Source organism: Cygnus atratus, chromosome 1 (assembly GCF_013377495.2).
Source record: "Cygnus atratus isolate AKBS03 ecotype Queensland, Australia chromosome 1, CAtr_DNAZoo_HiC_assembly, whole genome shotgun sequence".
Lineage (NCBI taxonomy): Eukaryota > Metazoa > Chordata > Aves > Anseriformes > Anatidae > Cygnus > Cygnus atratus.
The window spans coordinates 185773973-185787319 of NC_066362.1; the positions used below are offsets into that span (position 1 = coordinate 185773973).

The 13347-nt window shown below is 41.1% G+C and overlaps 1 protein-coding gene across 2 annotated transcripts in view; it reads right to left on the reverse strand.

Moving 5' to 3' along the window:
• FRY (FRY microtubule binding protein) overlaps positions 1 to 10134 on the reverse strand; it is a 164922-nt gene extending 154788 nt beyond the window's left edge. For both annotated transcript variants that reach the window (XM_035542616.2, XM_050715879.1), the window contains exon 1: positions 9335 to 10134. In XM_035542616.2, coding sequence (XP_035398509.1) covers positions 9335 to 9404 — 70 coding nt within the window. In that variant the 5' untranslated portion in view covers positions 9405 to 10134. The remainder of the gene's footprint in view (positions 1 to 9334) is intronic.
• Between the last annotated feature and the right edge of the window lie 3213 nt (positions 10135 to 13347).

The following is a 13347-nucleotide window of genomic DNA, read 5'->3' on the forward strand; positions in this document are numbered from 1 at the left end:
TGAAGACCACAGTCACCTCTCTACTTTATGTGTTAGTGCTGCATTTGATGGTAGCAAATTTCTGAAAATGCAGAAATGTATTCAAGATAAAGATCAGATGGTGTTTCTGTCAAAAGGGTCCATGTCTGAAACTTCTGCTAAGGCTGCAACCACATAATTAAGTTCCTTATCAGGGATACATTCCCCAGGAGACAAGGCATGTGGGTCACTACAGTGATCCCACAGGACTTACAAAACAACAATCAGATTTCTCTTCAAACTAGTGGCCTGAAAAGCACTCCAAAATCTCCCTGCTGAGCTGTGGAAAAGCTGACTCTCCCAGGTGGCCCTATAACTGCACCAATGGCCTTGTTATCTGTGCACTAACATCAGCGTTGGTGGTGGTCTCACTGTATTTGTGATCTCTGTACCTCATGTAGAGGAGGAAGCAAGCAGCTTTCGACAGCTTAGTGACGCCACTGTTACTTGGCTGAAAGCGAACTATGAAGCCCGTGTTTCTCAGATGTGTTTTCATTCAGCCACTTGCTTCAGCAGGCTCTGCTGTCTGCTGTCAATAGGAAAGTTTTGAATGTGACCGTAATTTGAAATATACAGAAGACCCTAAGCATTTATGGAATTGCCAGCCTTCTCTGTAGCTCCTGCAAGGAACCTGTACTCCTGATCCCTGGACTTGCACAAGCCCTACCTTTCCCTGTATCACAAGTGCCATATCGTGGGCACTCCAGCAGCTGGCAGGTACGGGCCTTCACCTTGCTGGTGAAGACAGAGGTAAAGAAGGCACTGAACACCTCAGCATATGCTGTCACTACATCTCTTGCCCCATTCAGTGATGGGGCCACATTTTCCTTGTTCAGCCTGTTGCCACAAATGAATCAAGAGAAATTCATTGTTAGAATCATAGAATCATTAAGGTTGGAAAAGACCTCCAAGATCATCTGGTCCAACCACCCCCCTGCCACCAATGTCACCCACTAAACCATGTCCCTAAGCACCACGTCCAACCTCTCCTTGAACGCCCCCAGGGATGGTGACTCCACCACCTCCCTGGGCAACCCGTCCCAGTGCCCGACTGCTCTTTCTGAGAAGAAATGTCTCCTCATTTCCAACCTGAACCTCCCCTGGCACAACTTGAGGCCATTCCCTCTAGTCCTATCACTAGTCACCTGTGAGAAGAGGCCGACCCCCAGCTCCCCACACCTTCCTTTCAGGTAGTTGTAGAGTGCTTTGTGCTGCCCTTGATACTCCTTGAAATTCTTACATCCAATTGAGCTTTAAGTTTCTAAGCACCATCCCTGCGTGCCTGGGCAATGTGCATAAATTCCTTCTTTGTAGCCAATCCCTGCTTCCACCTCCAATTTACTGCCTTTTTTGCATTGGAGCTCAGCCATGAAGTACCTGATAAGCCAAGCCGGTCTCCTCATACATCTGCTTGTTTTTCTGAGGATTGAGGTGTCCCACTCTTGCACTTGGAAGATGTTGTCCTCAAAGACCTGCCAGCTTTCCTGAGCTCCTTTGGCATTCAGAGTTGCCTCCCATGGGACCTGTCTGAAATCTATTCTCCTCAAGTCCATGGTCTATATTTTGTCACACTCTTTCTTCACTTTCCTCAGGATCCTGTACTCCAGCCAGTTCTTCCTTGTTAGTGGACAGCAGATCCAGCCACACATCACCAGGTTGGTGATCAGGTTGGTCCAACCTGTATCAGAAAGTTTTTCCCAACACTCCCGAAGAACCTACTTCACTGTTTGTGTCCCACAAAGTTGCACTTCCAGTAGACACCACGTGAACCAGTGTCTGCAATCCACTGACTTCCTACAGTTGTTTAAAAAAGGTTTTGCCCATTTCCTCACCCTCATCAGGTGGCCTGTAACAGGTTCCCTCCATCGCGTCACCCTTAAAGTCCTCCTTTCTGATCCTGACCCACAAACTCTCAAGCACTGTCATCCACCCATTCCACAAAAGAACTCCATACTGATGAGGAGCTTCTTCATTAAGACAGCAGCCTCCATCATCTTCCTGCAGATGTTTCCTGAAGAGCCTGTATCCATCCATCACAGCACTCCAGATGTGTGAGATGTTAACCAGTTCCTGCTACTTTTTTTCCAGAGTGCATGTATTTGTGTACATATACTTTAGGTGGGTGTCCCTTCATCCTGTTTTACAGTTCCTGAGGTCTCTCTTGTTCCCGTTGCCCTGCACCCCTTGCTTCCCACTAACTGCACTATGGTTAGTAATCTCCCTCCCCTGTCAGTCCTAGGTTCAGGCTCTCAGGGGGCTGATGAGCCTGTTGGCAGATGTCTTGCCCTGCTTTGTCATACTATTGAACTTCTTTCCACTTCCATTCTTCAAAAATATAAACAGTATAAGAACTGGCAATATCTGGCTGCAAGAGCTGTTGTGAAGTTTGAACATAATACTAAGTATTCCTTTTAGCTGAAGCAATAGACAGAGGACTGGATGATTGAGAGGGACGTATATTAAAGGAGAAGGGATTTTCTTTCTACGGACAATTGATTCAGGTAACTGCAGTGAATGAAAAATCACCTACTCACAAATAATTCAGCTACCTACCTCTGAAATTATTCTGCAGCCCTAATTTATCACCAAAACAACAACAGCAACAACTTCACTGCTGATGCTTTGAAGCAGAGGAGAGAGGGATGCAAAAGATAGACTGGTCTGGAGAAGGAACGAGCTCTGATGTTCAGAAGTAGGCACAGGTAGAGGTGTCACTGTTATTGTAAATATGTTTTACCAGCTCAACTGATCTAATAGCAGGAAATCAGCCAAAACTGCCTCCTGCTCCTAGCCATGTATCCACATCCCCATCCTCAAGCTGACACCAGCATCTACACCATTTTAGGGAGTTCAGCTGACAGGATATCAGCTCTACAGCCAGTTAGGCTGGCAGAGAAGGGGTGGAAGCATGGGGACAGGGACAAGAGGCTGGGATGGGACTCATCCTCCCAGGCACAGCGCCCGCAAATCCACACCTGCCCATCGTGGGTTCAGCACCTGCAGGAATTTAGTCTGTAGGGCTACCAATTCTGACATGCAAGAGCACCTACTAATCATTTTCAAAGCTCAGGAATGAATAAAGAAAATAAAGCTGGACAAGCACAAGCAGTCATGATTCTGGAGGTGCAGAGACTTTTTCCTACTACCCACAATGTAAACATATAGAAGAATGATTAAAGTATTAATGAAATGAGTGGATCAGAAGTGACTGAGATGCAAAGGGAATGTTAAATAGCATTTTGGTTTATGCTAATGAAAACATCCCCCACTACTAAACAATGGACATTTTTGTATGCTTTATACACCTACAGTAACCTGCATATCATCACCTCCATTCAGATACCAAAACTTATTCAGTGTTGTTTTATATGCGTAAGGAAAACCACAAGATATGTTAGTTCTTCCCCTGGTGCTTCTCAGTAGTAGCTAGCTCAACTGGGAAAAATAACAAACAAACAAATAAACAAAAACCCTGCTGGTAGTTTGATAAACCAACAGTACTGCAACATCAGATATCACAAATTAATCACTCGAAGAGGATACTAATAGTGTAACAGAATTGTTTTGTTTTTACTACAAATAAAATTATTAGAACTTTCTTGAAATATCTCCCAGTGATTATCTATGCCTTGTTTATGCCCAGTTTCCAGAGTATTTTATGTTTTGAGATGAGGACTGCCCTTTAGCCACAAAAATTTATGCACTAAGATTTCACTCAGTCTACTTATAGACGCTTACAACAATAATCCAGAGTTCCTAAAGGCAAGTGAACTCACCCTGTAAATAAACTGAATTTTGCAATAGAGCATTTCTGATTCTCGCATCCTTTTCTTCTCCTAATATGGTAGAAACAATTCTGGAAGGTCCTGAAGAGAATAGCAAACATCAAAATAAACACAAATCCTTTTTTAAGAGTTCTCAAGTCCCCAAAGTCATAAAACTTCCATTTTTCCTTACTTCTTGGAGGAACCACGTCAAAACGCAAGTTCTAAAATGGGCAACAACCAGAACACAAGCAGCCCAAACAAACACTCTGTTTTAATACCTTTTCCTGTAGCTCTATAGGGAGAGGATCAGATCTGAAGATAAGCTCAAAGTTGTACTGGGACACAACAGTGAGCACTATTAAGCATGTCACTTCTCTGCTGACAATCGCTGACTACTTGAAGCTGAAGGATATACTAAGCTCCCTAATTCCAGGCTCAGTGCACAGAGCAATCAGCTCCCTCTATTTAGCAAGAAAGCTTGAATTAACAGCGCCCATTGTCCAAGGCAGAGTCACATGCCAAGGCTGGAGCAGATGCTAACCTTCATCCCAGGGCTCTCTAAAGACAGGGCTGTGGAAGTGGCTGGTGTTGTGCAAGTGTGTTGGAGTGAGACCTCAGCAGCAAGCAAGAGGAGAAAGAAGGTCCAAGCACGGCCCCTGTCCGGGCTGCTGTATCCCAGTTGGCACCAGCCTGCCCTCCTGCTTACCTCCTGCTTACCGCAGCCGCCCATCCCAGCCTTCCCAAGCCCCTGGTCACCCACCAGCTTCAGGTGAGCGCGAATCCCTCCCTTACAGGGTGTTTGCTCCTTGAACCAGCTCCTTGGGGAGTGCAAAAGCAAGTGCCACAGCAAGAGGGATGGCAGCGAAGAAGGGTGGGTGCTTCTTGTTCAGCAGATGTACAGACGTACGTTTGCTTAAGCAGGCAGCGAGTAACATGAAGCAGCCTTGTCTCTCCCTTGGTATCCTGCTGCATTCACTAGGTTGTCTATGGTGTGCTTAGCACTTTCAGCTCCAGGAAGGTCAGTGTTTGCCTGTAGATAACTGACCCCCCACAAAACAGCTGCTATCATCACCCTGCACAATAACATCTTATTAAAATACCAAAATAGTAGTGCACCATGGTGTTTACTCAAAGGGCAGACTTTTCCCTAAGAACCTCCCCACTGTCCTCCTTTCTCTCTTGCTCATGGACACCGCGCTTCATGCACATTGTCTGTAAAAATGGTGAATTTTATTGCTAAATGTTTTATACCCATTTAATGAAGGACTAAGTGCCATTAATTTCCGCTGCTGATGTAGCAGAAACATCTTTTCAAGAGCTGCACAGAGCATGGCTGCCCATTTGGCAGCCAACAAGCTCATGGGAGGCACAGGGGCCATCGAGGAGTTTCTCTGGCATCTTATGCTCTTCTGACAAAACAACTTGTGTGGATGTGAGCACTGCATTCACCTCGGTATGTGACCAGCCACTGGTCCTCCTGGGGCCATTCCTGGATGCTGCCATGTTTGAGCCATGCAGGCAATAGCTGATGCCTGTGTGTCCCAGGGTCAAGCTGTCTCTGAAGCTACCGAGTGCCTTCTGCCAGCCGCTGTGGTAGGGACTGGGCACGCGGGGCCACAAAGAGGTGGGTGGATAGGAGGAGGATGGAGCAATGGGTTTGTGGTGTGAGGATTTTGGTTTGGATGTGTGGTTGCTGGAAGTATAGGCCATGCAAAACAGACATGAAGTCCTAATACTGAAAAAGGTCTTATTTGTAACTTGAATTACATGCAAGGCCACTGAAAAAAAAACATCTTAACATTCAAAGGTAGATAATTCCAAATTGCTGAGAAACAAGTGTTGTCATCCTCAGAAATATCACCCTGAAGATAACCCCGTTCTAGGAGAAGCAGCAAATAAAATTAAAATGTTCCCTATGCAACATGTGCCCTCTCGTCTCATTATACAACAAGTCACCTTTAAATCTATCTCTGGGAACTGGGAGACAATGCAATGCAATTTCTACCAGCCCACGTAGCAGCTGACATGTGAGAGCACAAGTGAGCCATCTACCTGTATGATCTTGAGTATTCCACAGCATGCTTTCCTCCAAGAAAGGAACAATAAACTTAATTGCAGGTCTAATCTAGAAACTGCAAAAAATGGAGTTTATTATAGAATTTCCTACAGTTTATCCTGATGTTACTCTAGCTTATTGTAGCTTTTACTTTTAAACTTCTGTTGAGATGTTTTTTTTTTTTTTGAAATTATGAATTTGAAAAATGCATTTCCAAATTAAATTCAGATTAAATAAAACCAGTCGAATCATTCAAAAAGTAAAAAGTCTAAGGAAAGAGCAGATTTGAATGCTGAAGTTTTGGATACATATGCTATTCTTCAAATAAATTACAAATCTTTTTCTTTTTTTAAAACCTATTTTATGATATTTCCATAACAGACATCTAAGAAGACTTTTAATTGCCCCAATTTTGGTGAGCCCTATTTTATTCCTGTCACCCTACTAACCTTGGGTGCGCTTAAGTGAGTACAGCTCACCTGGAGTGAGCATGGCCATTTTAGCAGTATTTTCAAAAAGAAGTAATATAAATGAGTAATGCATTTGTTGACTAAAACAGTGTTGATCAAAAGCACTTGTATTTTTAAGAAAACCTCAGACCACAAATGGTATCAGTTTAAAAAAGAAAAAAAAAGATTATTCTTATTTTCCAGCCAGAGACTCCCAATTCTGATCCCATCTCCAACACATCACAGGAATATTTTCCAGACCTTCATGACGTGCACGATATCTTATTGACATCTGCAGAGCAAAAGTCTGTTTTGGGAGCTGCATGCAGGAGTGTTTTGAGGTCTCTCAGTTTGGTGGGATGATTCAAAGGCCAGACTATGACTCTGCTTTTCTGTCCCCTAGGGAGAAGAGTGCATGCTTACTGAGAACACTACTCACTGCATCATCCAGATGACAATAGTTAACAGGTACCTAGAACGAACTGACTCCAGTGCACATCAATTAGCTGTCTCCTTAACTGGTTGATGAACGTGACAAACAAAGAAGCATCCTAGGTGAACATGTCTGCAAGTGCTCTGTGGCAATGAATTGAAATCCTGCCCCGTAGGACAAGAATGCTACTTTTCAGAAGACCTTAGAGAGAAAAATCTGAGCAAATTGTCAACCCAGAAGGAATATCTGAGTACATTTCATGGTATGGAATAAACCATGGGTGCGGCTGGAAATTGATCAGAAAATATTACTGCTCTGTATACGTTAAAACATGAATGAACAGAAAGGACTGGTTTCAGCTGGACTATAAAGCCCGGGAAGGATAAACACTACTTATAGCCTCTGTGGTAAGGTGCTAATTTACAAAAACATACATAGATTTGAGCAAGATGTATGCTGTACCACCTATACTTTTTTTTTATTATTATTATTATTTTTTTAACAGTATGTTAGACCTCTTCCTATTAGGTAAATGCCCCGGCATAATTTATGGCTTACTTCTGCTCTTGGGTATGCAGACACAGCACCTATTCTCTGCAAAACATGTTCCTGTGCATGCATGTGCAGGCTTCGCAGCCGTTTCTCAAGCAAGGGAAGTGTTTTCTTCTGCTCCACCCAACACAGAACAGAGCTGAAGAAAGCCCTAGGTCTTTTGAACTCCCTGCCATCTTCTTATCAAATTGTTTGTTTTTCAGCTAGAAAGGATATGTACAGATTTATGAACACAGCCTTCCAGACTGAAAGCACCAAAAAAAAAAATTGGCAACAAGTTTAAGTCAATCTGGATTAATTTATTATATTTCATCTTACTGTTTATTCAAATACAGTAGAAAGCATGTTTATCAGCTAAAGGTGTGTCAGAAATACCAATTACTCATATAACATTTCCATTTTTCTAAAACAGAATGTCCTTTAGGGACTTCTTATTTCAGACTAGAAACATCTTTACTGTCTCGCAATATTTTCAATATACTTTAGTGTAGAAGAATAAAAATATATATTAATTAAAATGCTATACTTCTTTCCATGATATTTTTTATAGTCTTGTGTGCTGGTTTTACTCAGTCTTAAAGTTACAGTAATATACTGTAAAAATAATGCCAGAACTGATTTGATTTCTGCACCATGCAAGTGACTTGTTTGTCTTCTGTCATAAACTGGGACTAGCTTGTTATAGTACATGTGTTATCACAATACACACTTAGGCTTTCAGTAACTAAGATTAGTCCAAAAAGGTGACTAAATCACAAAATTCCCTTCCCATTCTTGTGATACTGACTTGAATTATGCACAAAATGTTTTAGAAGTAGGGCAGATAAGCAATGCTGTTTAGGTAATAGCATTATTCCCTGGTGGCTTCACACTTGTAGAAAAACAGATTCAGACAAGCACTACAGTGTTACTGAGGTTACAAATGACCTGGAAAAATACAGTTTCTATGGATATCATGTAATGAAGACAAGCCTAGTATGACACTTATCTAATAGTTATTTTTATTTCTTTGCAGGTATTCAGATACATGCCTTGCATGAAGCAGATATTGCATTTTTTTTTATAACACAGGATTTTAAAATACTAGTCTCTTATGCAGAAGTTATTAAATTATAGATAGTGGGATGATCAGAACCTTACTGCATACGTAACCAAGTTGGATTTTTCCAGAGACATTGTCTTCTATCTTTGTAAAACAGTTAATTATGGAGATCTAGCACTGTTAATGCAAGCTTAGATGGAAAAGGAATATACTGTTTGTGTATCTTAAATCAAAAAGCAAATTTCTGACAGAGTTATCCCATGGCCTTACCTAATCTGAATATATTTGTAAGCACTAAATTTTATTCAGAAATCTTTATTATATAATATAGCTAAAAATCAGAAGAGTGATTGATTTAAACAGCAATAGACATCAGGAACAGCAATACTGAAAAGAGCAAGGAAGACCAAAATGCCATTTGTTTACATTCTGTATAACCCAGCTTGGATTAGATAAACAGATGGATTCTTTCTGGATGGAAATATTGCATAATATTCTGAAATAAAGCATAGAGGGCGGGAAGAACAACTATAAGTAACCGATGTTTGGCTTCTTATCACATTAATATAATGGCTTTCAGACCTAAGTATAAGCATCATATTTTTGTCCTTGGTGCACGATTAATAAAACCCAACTTCTGAGCAATGCCACACCCTTGTGATTAAGCAGCATTTTCAAAAATATTTAGATAAAGCCTGAACAAATCAAATAAACATGTAGGCAGGAAATGCTGTTTGGAATGCACTCCCTGCAATGTACTATCAGAGAGAGCCAGAAAGCAGCCTAACTTCAGAATTCAATCAAGCAAAATCTAGTATAATCTCATTACAGTCTTTGTAGTTAATGAAACCTATTGAAATCTCTGACACTCTGATTTTTTAGACCTGACAAAAGCAAAAAAATTATTTGGTTTATATAACACAAACATACAAAATTATTAAGACCTCATCCCTTAGGTTATCCTAGCTATTTACCAAGCAATGCGTAATATGAAAAGATTACTCTTCTGCTACTCACTATTGCTCCAGGATTTCAGTAAATATTTGATACTGATTTCAAAGAAGCCTGAATCCTGCTGGCTAGCCATGTCTGCTGCATACAAAGAGGCTTCTATAATTCTGAGCAGCTGAAGTGGCAGGTACTATGTATGTAGATGTGACTGTCACCAGTTAGTGATGTAAACGAGGGGTCAGAGGAGGAAATGAAGTCTCCGCAGATCCACTTCTTCCGTTCATGGTAGGTAAGCTCATTTAAAAAAAATTAAAAAAAGCTCAACAACAACAACAAAAACACACCATGAGGTTTTGTCCTTTGCTCTTCCTTCGGGGCTTGTAGTTAATTGTATCTGCGGAGGATTTTATTCCCCCGACCCCTCAATGTGGGTTTTCATTTATTCCACTCCTCAACTGGGCAAATCTCTCCCGGTCGGTTAAGGCATGTGCAGGACACCAGCACTTGTTCCATAAGCACAGCGAGAGTGTCTTCTTGAAGGGTGCCTGAGCTGTGCTTTGAATAACGTGCAGTCTGCCTGTCTGAAGCTTTTTTCCATCAGAAGCTGACAGCCTGCACGTCTGCACCTCCTCTCGCAAACACAGGATCGGCTCGAAGCCCCTCTGAACACGTCTCTTCCGCAGCTGTAGGAATCTCACGCGTACTGTTTCACTTTAGGAAAAAAAAAACAAAAAACAAAAAAACAACCTCTAATGAATATCCTCCGCATGCTCTGGTCAGCTGCTCTCCTTCCGCCCGCTTCCAGGAGGAGCACGCTGAACTGTACACAACTGCATCACGCTGCGGTAAAGCAGCGCTGCGCCCATAGATCTGATTGCAGTGACGTTAAAGAAAAAAAAAAAAAAAGAAAAAAAAAAGGCAAGCCGTCAGCCCAGTTGCACAAGAGAAGCACTTCCAGAGCACTAAACCCAAGGCTTTTAGGCTGCCTGGTTCTGCTTTGGTGACAGAAAAACATGTCATTTTTTCTCGACTTTTTTTTTTTTTTAAAAAACAAATGATGAGAGACAGCAAGCTGAATTCATGATGGCAAATAAAAGAGGCAGCTCCCTGCTTGCTATTCATCTCCAAAAGAGCCACAGAAAATTCTCATTTTGATGTCATTTTTATCTTGAGTAATGCTTATATTTTAAAGAAAGGAGGGCAAGCTGAATTAATATAAGAAAATGAGGCAGAGGCAATTCACTGCTTGTTAACCTCTCTGTATTTCCTACAAAATATTTAATTGCTATTCCCACATTCTTAAGGTTTTATTTCTAATAATCACAGCACACAACTATGCGCATCTTAATGACAATAAAGAAAAACAACAAGCATCTCTTTCCCAAATATTTTTTGTTTGTTTCATATATTGTCGGTATCATCCTTCAAGACACTATTTTCTGGGAGTAACAGCACTTCTTTTCTCACTTTGTGGAATAAATTTCCTGCATCATCTCATAATTACAGTATCTGAGCCAAAATGTAGCTTGTCTGCTGCTGATTCTTCAAAAAACTTTGCCAGTGGTTATATTTACACATTATTTTTAGTTTCAGTGTGCACAATATTTGATCTTTGGATTGAAAGCTGAGGCGCACAAGAGTCACCGAGTCCAAGTTCTTGTGGTTCTCACTGAAAATACGCTAAATGGCTCTTGTAAACACAACACATCTGGAGATAAGGTTTTGTGTCCCCAGTAAAGGCAGGCTGTTGTGGGAGCTCACTTTATAAACCTTCTTTCAATTCCTAGTCTAAGTTTCATCAAAACCAGTTTACTCCCCATCTTGAACACAGATAATCAGAAATGTTCAGAGCATTCAGGTGTGATCTCAGCATCAATCAGAGAGATCTGATCAGCTCTTCCTCCCTATACTGGTAAAAACATCATCCCCTTTCTGTCGCTCTGGGCCCCCAATTTCTTTTTCTGAGAGCCCTGTCATGGCTCCCCCCACCCAGTGCTGCATTAATTCCTGTGTTTGAGTATTTAGGCAAGGATTTCCTTTGTGGTGCCACATGAAATGCATTTCTGAAGACCTCTGATACATTGATTTTATCACTTTTTTTTCCCCTGAAAATAAAGATACAAGGTCAATTTGCAAATATTTATCTTTACAAAATCCCTACTGCATTTTTTTCTGATTTTCATTTAAATTCACAACCTTAATTATAATCCCACCAAGTTTTGTTTCAAAGCCTTAAACATGGCTGTGGTCAAGTGGTCCTTCTGTTGGTGTGGATCATTTTTTCCTCACGAATGCTGTGGTTTGTATCTATCAGGCAGAATCTGTCTTTTGACAGATTCAATTAAAAAATTAATACCTGATCAGCAACTTCATATGGTTGCTCTTCTATTATTATGAAGGGGACGTTACGTGATTTTTAACAAGAATTTGAAGATTTTCTGTTCTGCTTTCACCTCATAATTGATATATTTTTTTGGTATTATGCCTCCTACTGTTGTTCCTCTAGTTAAGGCACGGTTCTTATGGAAAACAAAGGCAAGGCATTCTCTCTTAGTTAGTGGTTGTATCTTCTTTTCATCCTCACTGAATACTGGACACTTAAAAATCTGTGCTCTGGTCTAAAAATTTTAAATGGCCAAGGACGCTCAACCATTGGCTTTTAATTCCTTCACACATTCTTACTCTGCTGAACTTTTGATAGTGCTCACCGTAGTTCTACACTCCGACATCCAAGCTGCAAGTTTCTTCACTAAAGATGCAAAGGTGACACATCCAGTACACTCTGCAGTCCTCTTCCATAAGAACAGTGGAGCATTCAATGAGATGACTGGGAGATCAACTTAAATCAGACAAAATAAAGTTTTTCTTTCTTCAGGAAGTCATGAGCTTCTAGAACTTGCTGCCACTGGAGGTTGCAGAAGGAGAAAGCACCTGCAGTTTCAAAATCTCATACAAAAAAGCAGAAATTCAGGTCTATAAAGGACCAGGCAGGTACGTACTTCCCTCTGACACCCCTAACACACCAAAGGCACGTGCTGGGGAACATGAGAGGGTACGGCTGCACGAAGTGGCTACGCTCGTGTGTGCGCTTCCCAAATAGCATCTTCTTCTTCTGCTCCTGTTGGGAGGGGATTGCCAGGCGAGATGGGTGACTGGTCGGACACAGTGCGATGCTGCATGATCTCTGGTCTTTAAATCATCTGGTGCAGACGTACACGGGCTGTCCCATCAAAAGTTGGGTTTGACATCAGTAAGTACAATTTGTGTCTGGGACATTAAGGCGTCACCCAATGCCTACTTGCATTTCCCTATGTAGTAATATTAAAAAGGATGCCTATGTTCAGCCTTCTGTCTTGGAATGGCAGCACCATCCCCTAGCACCTTTTTACTGACTTCTTCCAAAGTGATTTTGAGACAAATTCCATTTCATACATAATAATCTTCTTTTAACATCATATCACCACATTAATACACAATACAGAATCTCACCGATTTCACCTTATAGAATTCTTTCTGAATAATACATTTCCTCTCAAAACGCATATTGTAGTGAAATATTTAACAACTTAATGGATGTCTTTAGACAAAGCATGTTAAAGAGAAATGCCACCACTCTTAGATCGTGCATTTTTGGCTTTGTCTGTAAGAGTTCATATAGAATGCATCTTTCACATTATGCTTCCTGATCTCACAATTGTGTGTGTACAAAAGTACAGCCTAAATAACTGCTTTCAGTCCCACAGAGCAATGTTTACAACTCATCAGTCTGATGACCTACACGAGGCAAAATTGCCCCCCGATAATGGTTTTGGTCACATCTTGGAAACACTCCCAAAACAGGTATAACACTGAGAAATGGCAGAAACGGCACCGTTCCAATGTAATGCTCAAAACTTGTTCTAGGGAGGCTGACAAGACTAACAAGTTTTGAAGTAATACAGCTTCTGCTTTAATTCTTGTTGACTTTATGATATTCAAAATTCAATTACGTACTTCAGCTTGTGGAGAATGGTCTGGTATAAGTATACAAAATCTGTCAGTGTAATAAGCTTTCTAATGATGAATACTAGAGTTTTACG